Raw genomic sequence first — 12,869 nt, 5'->3', positions numbered from 1 at the left:
TATATTTGTGAGAAATCACATTTGAGTCCATAGGAAAGCCAGTACTATTAAAAGGGGGTGAGTATCTACGATGAATTGGTTGCTCAAGTGCTTGGAGATAGCCGCAAAAAATACTCAGCCATGCTCCCACAAAATTCTCTGTCCAAAGCCTAAACATCAAAATCGGTGCCACCAATATTTTCCACTCGACCCTAGCAATTTTTCCAGCGGCAGAACCGTTGGCAAACCCTAGAATCTCGGTACCACCAACACTCCATTAGGTGCTACCGAAAATCAGTGACCAACTTTCTAGTTTGTCGTTTCCAAGAATCGGAAATTCCGAGTCTTGAACTTGGTCTCACCGAGATTTGGAAACTGCCCTAGGTCACCATATCGGTACCATCGAGATTCCTATATATGTCTCATCGAGAATTCAAAAGTTGCCACATTTTGTGCAAATCGATGCCATCGAGATTCACTTCGGTTTCACCGAGTTGGGCAATAATGTTGTAATGATTGGATTTTGGGAGATGTCTACATATACCCATCCACCACCTCTTATTCATAGAGGAAGCACTCAGAACACACATACACTTGCCGTATCCATTTTTCTGAGAGGGAGTCACCTACTCATGTGCTGAGATCAAGATCCAAATTTTCTTTCATAATTTTTGAAATAAATTTTAAAAAGGAAAAAGAAAAGGGGAAAATGTAAAAGATGTGAAGAAACAAAAGAAAACGATACTACCTCCGTCCAAGTGTATAGGGCATGCGCGTAGTTCTAGGTTGTCAACTTAACTAGCTAAATATATATTATATGTAATAAATAATATACCATTAGATTCATATGGAAATGTAGTTTCTGAATATGTAATTTTTATCACATATAATATATATTTAGCTAGTTAAATTGACAACCTAGAACTACGCGCATGCCCTATACATTTGGACGGAGGTAGTACAAGAAAACAGACAGAATGTGCCCCGACAAAAGAAGAATGTTGCAACCGCTCGGATGTTCGTTTTGGCTAAGGGGGTCATATTCTCCCTGATGGACAGTAAATCCAAAATAAATATTAAGTAAATTTATTTTTTTGGTAGATGTATATGTTAGTGTAACAAGCATGCTTGACAATTTTCATATGAAACAGGATATCAGTGCTTCTTCGATGAAAAAGGCAAAATTAGGTGTAATATTTGGATGTAACATTTGGTGTCTGACTATTTTTTTTACAGCTTAAATTGCTTAAGGTTTCCCCTAAAAATTTGTAGGTAGTATTTTGGTGTGACAATGAACACATCTATTTTTTTTCCAAATTGTGACGTTGCCAAATTATACTTTTGGCATGCAGTAGTTTATGCTCCCTGGAACCAAATTATATTTCCACTACCGCTCAATCAATCAATCAATTTAGGCTGGCCCATTCTTGCATTTCTTGTGCGTTTTGGGGCCTATTAAATGCACTGAGTTGTGCACTAGAGTTATATCTCGCGTACTGCGAAACCTAAAGAGCACTCGCCTACAATATCGTTGGAATGTGGAGACACAATATAAATAGCTTGGAACCTTCCAAGTAGTTTTTGAGTGGTTTTAGAAACATTCAGATGGTTTTAGAATAGTTCCATTTTATCTGTGTTCTTTCTCTACCAGTTTTGCATATTTTCTGGTGTTTTCATATTTTTTCTTTTTTGTTCGTATTATTTGTTTTCTTTATTTTTGCATTTTTTTTTCTCGGATTTTTTTTTCAAATGCACACTGAACTTTTCGAAATACACATCAAATATTTTCCATACACATGTTCCGATGACCAATAATTTTTTAATACATGCTGGAATTTTCCGAATACATATTGATTTTTTGTTAAATGCAGGTTGAACATTTTTTAAAATATATGGTTAATAATTCTAAAATATGTGGTGAACTCTTTCTAGATGTTCATTCAACATTTAGAACTATATATCGAACACTTTTTTAAATCACACAGATTTTTTAGAATGTGTTCAAAAATCTCTAAATACACGGTGGTCATTTTTAAATGAACGGTGATCTTTTATAAACACCTGACAAACAGCTTTTAAAAAATAATGTCCATATTTTTTGAATTCATGACGAAGTTTTATTTAATACAAAGATTTTTCATAGTATGCGATGTACTTATTTTGAAATACATGATTGGCATTTTTAATAAATACAAGATCTTTAAAAAAATACACGATAACTTTTTGAAAACACAATGACTCTTTGCAAAAATACGAGCACTTTTTAAGAAATACTTATAAAATTCAACTTGTAGTTGCAAACATAGGAAAATACTTTTTTAGAGAAATAAGTTTTTTTAGTGAAATAAGTGATCGTATATAAACAACAATAAGTCTGTCAGGTGCTCACCATGCTGGACTTCTGGGGTCCCTATTGGTAGGCGAGTGGGATGATAGTGTCATATAAATTGATATATAAACACGTTCATGAGTTTTGGGTTTGCTTAAAAAATCGATGCAATGAGTATTGCAACCCTGACTATTGTCTACTCAAAGATTAAGAGGTCCTAGTCAGCACATAAGGCGTTGTTTGCGCCAACCAGTGATCAAGTGCATGCTGAATTGCAACTAGCACTCACACACATGCACAATTGGGTCGCCCCAATAAGCACCCCCCACCGCTTGCTCGCTTGTCCATTAATTGTTGATTGCTTGAACATTGAGTTTTCAGAAACTTTAAAAGATTCAAAAATATGGAAATAATCAAGAATAAAAAAAACTAAATATGAAAAAAATTCTCAAAATTTTAAAATATTTCCGTATTTGAAAAGAAATTCATGAATACAAAAAATGTTCACGAATTCAAAAAAGTTAATCAATTTATAAAAATGTATTTAAAAAAATATTTGTTTATTTCAAAAAATAAAAAATACAAAAAAGTGTGTGAATTGTAACAAAGTTCAAGAATTTGAAGAAAATGTGAATTAAACATGCGGAAAAAAGGAAACAATGAAAATAAACAAAACCAGACAAATCGAGTGTAAAAACCAGAAATGAAAAAACCGGTTGGGAAGAACACATGGTTGGCCCGTTACGAAGGAAAGCTGAGCGAGGCTATGTATGTTTAAGGCTATATTTGTTTCCTTGAGCGCCAGATAGGGATTGGCTCAAAGATTGCTTGCTCTCTTTTCTTTTCGAGGGATTCAAAGATTGCTTGCTTTTTCTTAGGGGTCAAAGATTGCTTCTTGTTTGGCGAGAACTACACTAAATGCGTCAGGCCTCAAAAGCAGACCCATATAGCCAAAAAAATAGACGTTACCGTAAGAAACTTGTTCTTACGATTCAAATTTGTTCTCAATTTCATAAAATTTGTTAAAGATCCCAAAATTGTTCGCGCTTTAAAAAATTGTTCACGCTTTCAAATTTGTTCAGGATTTTTCAAAATTCTTCTCAAAATTCAAAAAATATTTGTGCTTTAAAAATTTATTTGCGCTTCCAAATTTGTTTGGGGTTTTTCAAATATGTTCTCATTTTCAAAATTTGTTTTCAAGATTCAAAAAATGTTTGCGCTTTAAAATTTTTTTTGCACTTCCAAATTTGTTCACCTTATTTAAAAAAAATTCTCGGTTTTGAAATTTGTTCTCAAAATGTAAAAAATGTTCGTGCTTTAAAAATTTGTTCGCGCTTTTCAATTTGTTTGGGATTTTTGAAAATGGTTCTCCTTTTCAAAATTATGTTCTCAAGATTCAAAAAATGTTTGTCATTCAGAACATTATTCGCGCTTCCAAATTTATTCAAATTTTTTAAATATGTTATTGGTTTCAAAATTTCTTCTCAACATTCAAAGAATGTTCGTGCTTTTATTGTTTTTCGCGCTTTGTCTTTTTTTTTGGGGGGGGGGGGGTTCCAAATTGTTATCCTTTTCAAAATTTTGTTCTCAAGATTCACATAATCGTCATAGTTTAAAAAATATTCGTGCTTCCAAATTTGTTCATGTTTTTTAAAAATTGTTATTGGTTTCAAAATTTGTTCTCAAAATTCAAGAAATATCATACTTTGAAAATTTGTTTGCGCTTTAAAATTTGTTCATGGTTTTGCAAAATTGTTCTCGTTTTCAAAATTTTGTTCTCAAGATTCAAAAAATGTTCGTGTTTAAAAAAATTGTTCGCGCTTCCAAATTTGTTCACGTTTTTGAAAAATCGTTCTCTGTTTAAAATTTGTTCTCAGAATCCAAAAATGTTTGTGTTTTAAAATTTGTTCATGGTTTCAAAATATTTCAGGGTTTTTCAAAATTGTTCTCCTTTTTAAAATTTGTTCTCAAGATTCAAAAAATGTTCTTGCTTTAAACAATTGTTCACCCTTCCAAATTTGTTGACGGCTTTCTAAAATTGTTCTTGAAATTCGAAAAATGTTTTTTCTACAAATAAAAAGGAAAATAAAAAACGAACCAAAAATAAATAAACTAACAGAAAAGGAAAAAAGGTAACAGAAAAAAAAACGAAACTGGGCCGGGCCAGTCAGGGCTCTGCCCTGTGCGGCGCAGGGGCTCCCTGCCGCAATGAGCGGCAGGTAGGAGCTGCCAAGAAACTAGACGTCCTACTAGCTCTTCCCAGTTTTGTCCTTAGCTTCAGCGATCTCTTGTCGAGCAATTACTGCCAATGCTTGTCGGTCAAATGAAGTTCAGAATAATGAGGTGATCAGGAAAGGATGGTATGGAAATTATCACAAGATTTTGGAGCCACCGGAGCTGTACCGTTGCGAGATGACAGAAAAATGTTTTTAGCGGCATCATCCAAATATTTCCCGGAGGCAATGTGAGATGTTGGTCGATCATTGATGTCCCTTGGCCCTTGCAATCGATCATTTAATCATCTGAAGAAGGTTTTCCGAGTTTACAAAAGAGTCCTCTGATAATTAAAAACAGCTTTAGCATTAGATGAAGAACACACCAACAAAATTTAGAGAAACGAGAACAAAAGGCTTAAATAGTGGCGTTGGATAACTTTGATACAGGAAACAGCCACCCATACACAAACATTTTTGAGAAGAAACCACAGCATGCAAGCCGCACTGCTAGCCCTTGGAGTTGATGGCGCTCGCCTCCGTGAGCTTCCCATGGAGAACGCTGCTCTCCGACGCCGAGCTGTACTTCTCCTCCGTCGACGACGCGACGACCAAGCCCGAGCCAACCTTCCAGTACTTCCCGTCCCCGGCGCAGCACTTGCCACCTTTGCCGTGCACCTCCGGCTCCTCGCCGTCCGAGTTCGACACCGACACCTCCCTCCAGTTGCTCCACATCCTGAGCATTATGTACAGCAGAGCCATGCACACAGTGGCCGAGACGATGGCGATGGCCGCCACGATGCCGGATACAGTGGCACTCGGCAGGCGCCTCCCGTTCGCCCCGCACGTCAGCAGAGGCACGCCGCAGAGCTCGTCATTCCCAGCGTACGACGCGGACGGGAAGCTCGATAGCACAGCAGGTATCGCGCCCGAGAGGAGATTGTCCGACAGGTTGAGACGGTTCAGGCTGGTGAGCTGCAACAGTGAGGTTGGTATCTTGCCATGGAGCTGGTTGGACGACAGGTTCAGCCGCTCCAGCTTGACGAGGTTGCCGAGCGACGTCGGAATCTGTCCAGACAGCCTGTTCCGGCTTAGGTCCAGCATCACCTGCAGCTCCGACAGCTGCCCGAGCTCCGTGGGGATCGGCCCCTCCAGCGAGTTCTCCGACAGGCGCAGCTCGTAGAGCTTGTTGCACCGCCGGAGTGTGGGCGGTATGACTCCGGTGAGACTGTTCTTCTGCAGGTTTAGAACGTTCAGAGACGTGAGACTTCCGATCTCCTGCGGAATGCTGCCCGAGAGGCGGTTGCCGCTGAGAGACAGCTTGAGAAGGCTCGAGCAGTTGCCGAGCTCCACCGGTATGACGCCGGTTAATGCATTCGACGATAGGTCAAGCTCTCCGAGGAACCGCAAACTACCGAGCCAGGAAGGCACGACGCCCGTCAGACTGTTACGCTCAAGGTTCAGATGGGTGAGCTGCAAGCAGTTGGAGAGCTGCGACGGGAGATCGCCGGAGAGGTTGTTGGATGAGAGGTCAAGCATCTTGAGCTGCGTCAGGGTGCCCAGCTTGGCCGGGATTGCACCGGTAAGATGGTTGCCAGCCAACTGGAGCCGCACCATGTTCCTCGACCGTGTTACCGCTGTCGGGATGACACCGGAGAAGAAGTTGTCAGTCAGCACCAGCACGGAGAGGGAGCTTGAGCCAAGGAGAGGGACGACGCTGCCGCTGAACTTGTTGTGCGAGATGTTGATCACCGTCAGGTTCTTGAGCTCGAACAGCGCCTCTGGCAGGGGGCCCTCGAGCGAGTTATTGTACAGGGTGATGATGCTGAGCTCGGTGAGAAGCCTGAACGTGTCCGGCAGTGCGCCTGTGAGCCGGTTGTCCGCCAATGCCAATGCTTGCAGCCGCCTGCATTCGCCGAGGCTCGCTGGGATCGAGCCGGACAAATCATTCTGCCGGAGCTGAAGCACCGTTAGGCTCTTGAGGTTCCCAATCTTCTCAGGGATAGTCCCATGAAAATGATTGCCGAAGAAGTCCACCTCCTCCAAGCTCATGCAGTTGGTAATCTCATCAGGTATGGTCCCAGACATCTGATTCTCGTACAGGAACAAGACCTTCAGCCTCTGCAGCCGGCCGATCTCCGGCGGGAGCACACCGGTGAGGCCATTGTGGTACAAGGACAGCACCTCCAGGTTGCTCAAGTTACCTATCTGAGGTGGCAGAACGCCGGTAAGGCTGTTGTTGTGCAGTACAAGGTTGACAAGGTTCGGCAGCCGGTCGATCTCCGACGGAATCTTTCCGGTGAAGCTGTTGTTGGACGCGTCAATGGATCGCAGAGAAATGCAGTTGAGCAGACCCTCGATGCCTCCTTCAAGGTTGTTCCCGGCAAGGAACAGGCTCTCCAAGCTTGAGTTCCCAGGGCAGAGGCCTTCAGGTATGGTACCATCAAGAAGATTGTCAGACAGCACAAGGTACTTCAGGTTCTTCAGCTGCGATGTGGAGATGCTGATCACTCCAGAGATGTTGTTCTTGGACAGGTCAAGAACCTGCAGCTGGCTCAGCTGGTTCAGCTCTTCCGGGATGGCGCCTGTCAGGCTGTTGCCGAGCAGGTTGAGGTATGTCAGGCTGGAAAGCTTCCCAATATCCGCCGGAATTGCACCGGAAAACTGATTGTTTGCAAGGTTGAGAGACTGGAGAACACTCAGGCTGCCAACGAACGAGGGAATGATGCCACCCAGCCTGTTATCAGACAATGACAGAGTACGCAGATTTGCGCAACCACCAAGCTGCTCCGGGATGCTTCCGGTGAGAGTGTTGTTGTCCAAAACCAGCTGCTGCAGGTTCTTCAGGTTGCCAATCTGGTAAGGAATGGCACCACTCAGCTGGCAGTAGGCCAGCGCCATGGTCTCGAGCTCCGTGCAGTTGCCGAGCTGTGGTGGTATCTCACCGTGCAGCCTGTTGTCACCAATCCTGAGAACTTTCAGGTTCACAAGGAGGCCCAGCTCGGAAGGGATGGTGCCGACGAGGGAGTTGGAGTAGAGGAGCAGCGTCTTCAGGTTCTGCAGCCTGCCGAGCTCTGGCGGGATCGGCCCGGTGAGGGAGTTGGAGGAGAGGTCAATGATCTCCACGGATATCAGGCCAGCTATCGCCGGCGATAAGGTGCCCGATAGGCCGTATCCCGACAAGTTGAGGCCTGTCACAATGCCCTCTCCTGTCAGGCATGAAACACCGTGCCAGGAGCAGACATCAGCCTCCGGCGACCAGCCGGAGAGGATACCTTGAGGATCGATGAGATCGGACTTCACTTGCATCAGAGTGGTAGGAGCCATGTCCGGCGTGGCTACACATTCCGGTGCAAGCAGGATGCCAAAGAGCAAAGATAGCAGAAGCGCAAGCGGAATGGCCATTGCTACGATGATATGATGCAACTGTGTAAACTACAAAGGGGAGATTAACTTACAAGATAGCCGCTACCCCGGAGTTGGGAAGATGTGTATAAACCCCCATTGCTGTGGTGTGGTAGGAGCCTAAGCTGCAAAAAGGGGGCAAAAAGGAGTTATCAAACGCCTACCTGCTCTGTGTATCAGAGTCAGGGAATGTGCTGGGCTCCTACTAGTGAAAATGCAATACAAGCCAAAGGAGAAGGTAGAGCACGTAGAATCCTGCTTACAAATATATGATTAGAATAATCAGAGTAGCCTTGAATAATGCAGAGCTAGTCATCTGGTATTTTAAAGGCTAACCTTGTTGCTTTGACTTGTTAGTTCACCTTCTTCTGGGTGATATCTAGTGACAAGAATGAAAAGGGCACTGGAGATTAGTAAGGGGGTGTTTCTTTCCAGGGATTTTTTGGTGTAGGAACTAAAAAATAGTCCCATGTGAAAGAAACAGGAGGGACTTTTAGGGACTAAAATGGGGTATTTGGGACTAAAGGAAGAAGTCCCTATGGGAGGGACTTTTTTGGCACTTTTTCCAACAGTGCCCCTACTTTTAGCATGTCATTTAATAACTTCTAGTATATTATTAGGGGTAACATGGTCTTTTTGCATGTTATTTAATGACCTCTAGTCCATGTTAGTCCTTGGAAAGAAACGGGTAGGGACTAGAGACTTTTTAGTTGGGACTAAAAAAAGTCCTAAGACTTTTTAAAGAAACAGGGCCTAAACTGGTGCACTTTACAGAGGGTACGTGCTTAAACAGTTCAACCACCCTCCTTGATTTGGTAGCATAAGGACAACTATATGATGCTTCCATGGTTAATTAAATAATGTTCTTGCTCATCTTTGATGACAAGAAAAATAAATAGAGCGTACTTACATTGTTTGCCTATGAAAACAAATAAATTTTCTGACTAGCCAAACAAACAGATAGCAGGAAATTCCTTCTTGGCAGGCTATCAACTATTGGAGATACTGATGGCCAATTGGCCATCTAACCGAAAACAAAGGAATTCAAGCAGGCTAAGTGTGTGGCTGTGCTTACGGCATACAATGAACCACGACGACATACTTCTAGTATCTCACATAACTGAAGACAGTACACATAACTGTACTGTGATGAAACAATCTCTGACGTGCATGAGGAAAAAGAAATCAATAACCAAGTGAGCCAGACCCACTAGTGGCATTTCAATTATAAGGTAGTGGGAAAGTGACTTTTGCATTGGAGTGACAGTGACAGAATTGAATCTCAAGAGACCACGGGAAGCAAGAAAGGTGAGAGAGAGAGAAAAACTTACAGTAACCACCAGAACAGTTGTGTCCATCCCCATGCTATGACAGGCAGCAATGCAGCAGCAGCATGCATGGGTCGCACCAGCTCACACTTTACTTTGCTTCCTTCGGTTCAACTGCACGTACCAGGGATTCCATGGGGAGAGCAAGTCCAATCAGATAGAGACATACAGTTGTCCTGTTATCCGAAAGCGGCATCGCAATCCTAATGATGCACAACCACGCCCACCTTTTTGGTTTAGAGCTGAATCCTGGAAAACAACAATGGGTAATTGCATCACATTTCAGACTTTTGGCCACTTGAAACACAAGAATTTTTCTGGATCCTGCGAGAATGCACCTGTGAATCCCCTACATTGCAAACATGCTGTTCCTTCAGGTGAGCCAGCTGCAATCAGCAATTTTCCAGTCATTTGATTGATCATTCAGCTGTTAAACCACAACTGTAAAGAGCTTTGTATGCATATGAACAGAGGTTCGGAGAAGAATTGGAAGGGGCAGTAGATGACTGATGTTCCCAACTACTCATCGGTCGGTAGCATGAAGACAATGATGTGCTGTTGGTGTAATGGTTGCATCATTGGTCCAAGATTGACTTTGTTCTGCATTCAAACAATTTAGTACTGGCTCCTTATTGAGCTGGCTTTGACTTGTGCATCCATAACGTTCTCCCTTTTGCTTGCACGTTTCTCACTTGCTCACACCCACGGGAGTTGGGATTCTGGTTATCGGACAGGACGTGAATCAGGTGACAAAGCTGGGTGTATGATGTAATGTACTTGTTCTTGCTTATCCTAAAGCCAACTGTTTGATTAAGCATCACAAGAGCTATATTCTAACATAAGATATCATAGAACAAGCCGTCTTAAGCAAACATTCTTGGACAAATGCATAAATCCATTTTGCATGCTATTGGATCATGCATGTGGAACAATCATTTGCTACTTGGAAACAAGGATGTAGAGAAACCCTACTTGTACTATAACATCCATAGTATTACTGGCACGAGTACATTATTATATTCAGATAATTTGACAAAAAACATTTTTATTGTAATTAAATAATGTTGCTATTCTGAAGGGAACATCGTGGAATGAGTGGGATTAACAAGGGTCATCCTTTATCATTAGAAAATAAGGAGGGAATTTGAAGAATTTAGAATGATATAAAAATGGGCCAATATAGCATGACAGCATGCAGCATGCCATAAGATTCTCCTAATTATTATGTAGAACCTTTTTTATTTCACCAAGAAATTCATTACCATGGCATCATCATGCAACACAACACGACACAATAATTTGGCTACTTTGCGAAATACTCCGTATTAATGCGCCATACATTATTCATTATGTGTGCAGGGGTGGCGGTTTGCTTCTCGGAAATTATTGAATTTCAAAGTTTTTTTAGGATTCCTCTTGACCCAGTCCAGGCACTTCCTTTCATTTATGTATGCTGCATAATTTTATTAGTTTGTGAAAAAAATCCCAAACAATCCATACAAAATGCATTGCAATGATTAATATATTGAATGGACAGCGACTAACCTAGCTGCAATGGCACGCAAGTTGTAAATTTGCACGGCTAACCATGTGCTTCAGCAAATCAGCCACACCATCCCCCATGCAGTACGTAGGCAGCAGCACTTATCTTTGCAGACTAAGCAGCCAATCAGCTGGGACTGGATGCCCTTTTCAGTTAGGAGATCGAAAAGCACATCTCCTTTCAGATAATCTGTCGGCAAAAGCGCTTTTGCTCGCATGATCAGTCGTTGACTCCATGCTATTATCAGAAGATTAGCACTCTGCATGGTGCAGACTGCAGAGGCACAGCTGCTTGACGAAACGACAATGTGCTGTGGAGTCTCTATCGCCATTACCAACCAGTGTCATGTCAGAGGCTGCGAGTGTCAAGGAAGCAACCGGGTTCGCCAGGGCTGATGGCTAGCTTGGTTGGTATTCTCGATTCACCCTTCCAACTGCAACTTGCAAGCTAATGGAGACAGAAGACTCTGAAGAAGATGGATAAGTTGATCCGTCTGCGGCTTTGCGCGTCTGAAATGTACTTCACCATGCGTTGGTTCGTCAGTCAGCATCCGTGTGCTTCCTGAGCAGGAGCAGCTGCCAATCTCACTCTTTCATCCATCCATCGCAGGCGACAACAACTCGTTGACCCTGAACTCAGCATCTAGCCATACACGACACTCGCCTCTGCGGCCTCGAACCCCGTCACGGCGATCGAAAGTGCTCTCAGCAAAGCAATGCATGTGCTTCAGCGCCATAAGGTCGAACACGGTGCGGGCGGCAGGCGCGGTGCCCTTGGTCCCGTGAGGTAGCTTCAACGAAAGAAACCACGTCAGCTTCCCCATGGAGGTAAGATCACGGATTTGAGAAGAAAGAAGGAGGGGGGGGGGGGGGGGGGTCCCGCCGAGACGCAGCCCTCTGGGTCGGGATCGGCGGCCGTCGGGAAACCGCCGTCCCGCCACAGTTGGCGCGTCAAGCGGGATGGAGAACGAAAGACCATAGGATTCTGTCGCTAAGGCAACTTCTTTTTCTGATGGGAGGCCAACTGTGTTCTAGATTCTCTAGGCGATTTTTTTTAGTCCTGATATTGCCCCCACGTATGGACATTAAGGATCTTGTCATATCTTTCGTGTGGTATCTAAGAAAATCAATTCACACATTTATGTGCGGCTAAAACAGGTAATGCCCATATGTCCGGCTTCCTGCTATACGGTCCCGTCCATACGTCTACGTGTAGGCAAAACAGGCAACACCCACACGCCTGTATGTCCGCCTCCTACCTTACGGCCCCACACGCCCGTGTGACACTCTCCACGCGCCCTCACCCCCAAACCTATCCGGACTCTCTTTCATATTTGTTTAACTACAGTTGTCATGGTTACTAAACTATAGTTGTCATGTCTGGACAGTTGTCATGGTTGCTCAACTATAGTCGTCATGTCTAAACAACTGCAGTTGTCATCTCAGGTCAAGTGCAGTTGTCATTTATGGACAAACTTCAGTTGTTGCCATGTATGGCCTGGTCTACTACAGTTGCCATGATTTAAAAATTTTAGGAGTTGCCATCTACTGACACTAGACAGTTGCCATGTAACACTGGAAAGACAAGGCAAAATAATATCTTGAAGTTGTCATATGCTTCTAAGCGCACTAGGCAATTGCCACATAAACACTACAAAAAGACATCGCAAAATAACATATTCGGTAAGAGAGAGATGCCATCTGCTTACAAGCACACTAAGCAGTTGCCATGTACCACTGCAAAAAACATGACAACTGACATTTTGGAATGTGGGAGAGGAGATGGGTGGCGGTCGTGCAGACGTGTGGGTGTGTAACAAGCGTGTGGGTAAACTGATAAACGCCCATACACCAACCCCTCTACGTGCATGAAACAGACGTGTGAGCGAACTACTAAACGCCCACACACGAGCCCCTCTGCGTATGTCAAACAGGAGTGTGGGCGAACTATAAATGCCCACACATCAGCTCCTTCCTGCGTGGCATAGAAAAATGACAAAAACTTGTTAAGATTCGCGCAAACATGAATGGACGCTGATCATTGCGTGTGGACGAGTTGCAAAACGCCCACAC

General features: G+C 43.3%; 1 protein-coding gene and 1 long non-coding RNA gene across 2 annotated transcripts; both read right to left on the bottom strand.

Moving 5' to 3' along the window:
- Window positions 1-4,869: 4,869 nt before the first annotated feature.
- LOC123426691 (LRR receptor-like serine/threonine-protein kinase GSO1) lies at window positions 4,870-8,299 on the bottom strand. Its single transcript, XM_045110563.1, has one exon. It carries the CDS (start codon window positions 7,924-7,926, stop codon window positions 5,032-5,034), a length of 2,895 nt encoding a protein of 964 aa, XP_044966498.1. The 5' UTR covers window positions 7,927-8,299; the 3' UTR covers window positions 4,870-5,031.
- Window positions 8,300-8,926: 627 nt separating this feature from the next.
- LOC123407881 lies at window positions 8,927-11,629 on the bottom strand. Its single transcript, XR_006612690.1, has 3 exons — window positions 10,800-11,629; window positions 9,593-9,973; window positions 8,927-9,503 (listed from the first exon to the last, which is right to left on the bottom strand). It is a non-coding gene; the product is annotated as an uncharacterized LOC123407881 (long non-coding RNA).
- Window positions 11,630-12,869: the final 1,240 nt, after the last annotated feature.

The sequence above is a fragment of the Hordeum vulgare genome, chromosome 1H, assembly GCF_904849725.1.
Source record: "Hordeum vulgare subsp. vulgare chromosome 1H, MorexV3_pseudomolecules_assembly, whole genome shotgun sequence".
Classification (NCBI taxonomy): domain Eukaryota; kingdom Viridiplantae; phylum Streptophyta; class Magnoliopsida; order Poales; family Poaceae; genus Hordeum; species Hordeum vulgare.
Note: the sequence above shows the minus strand (reverse complement) of the source record. Positions and strands in the feature narration are given on the sequence as shown.

Coding starts and splice junctions, on each gene's coding strand:
- LOC123426691 (XM_045110563.1), bottom strand. CDS start 7,926: ATGGCCATTCCGCTTGCGCTTCTGCTATCTTTGCTCTTTGGCATCCTG.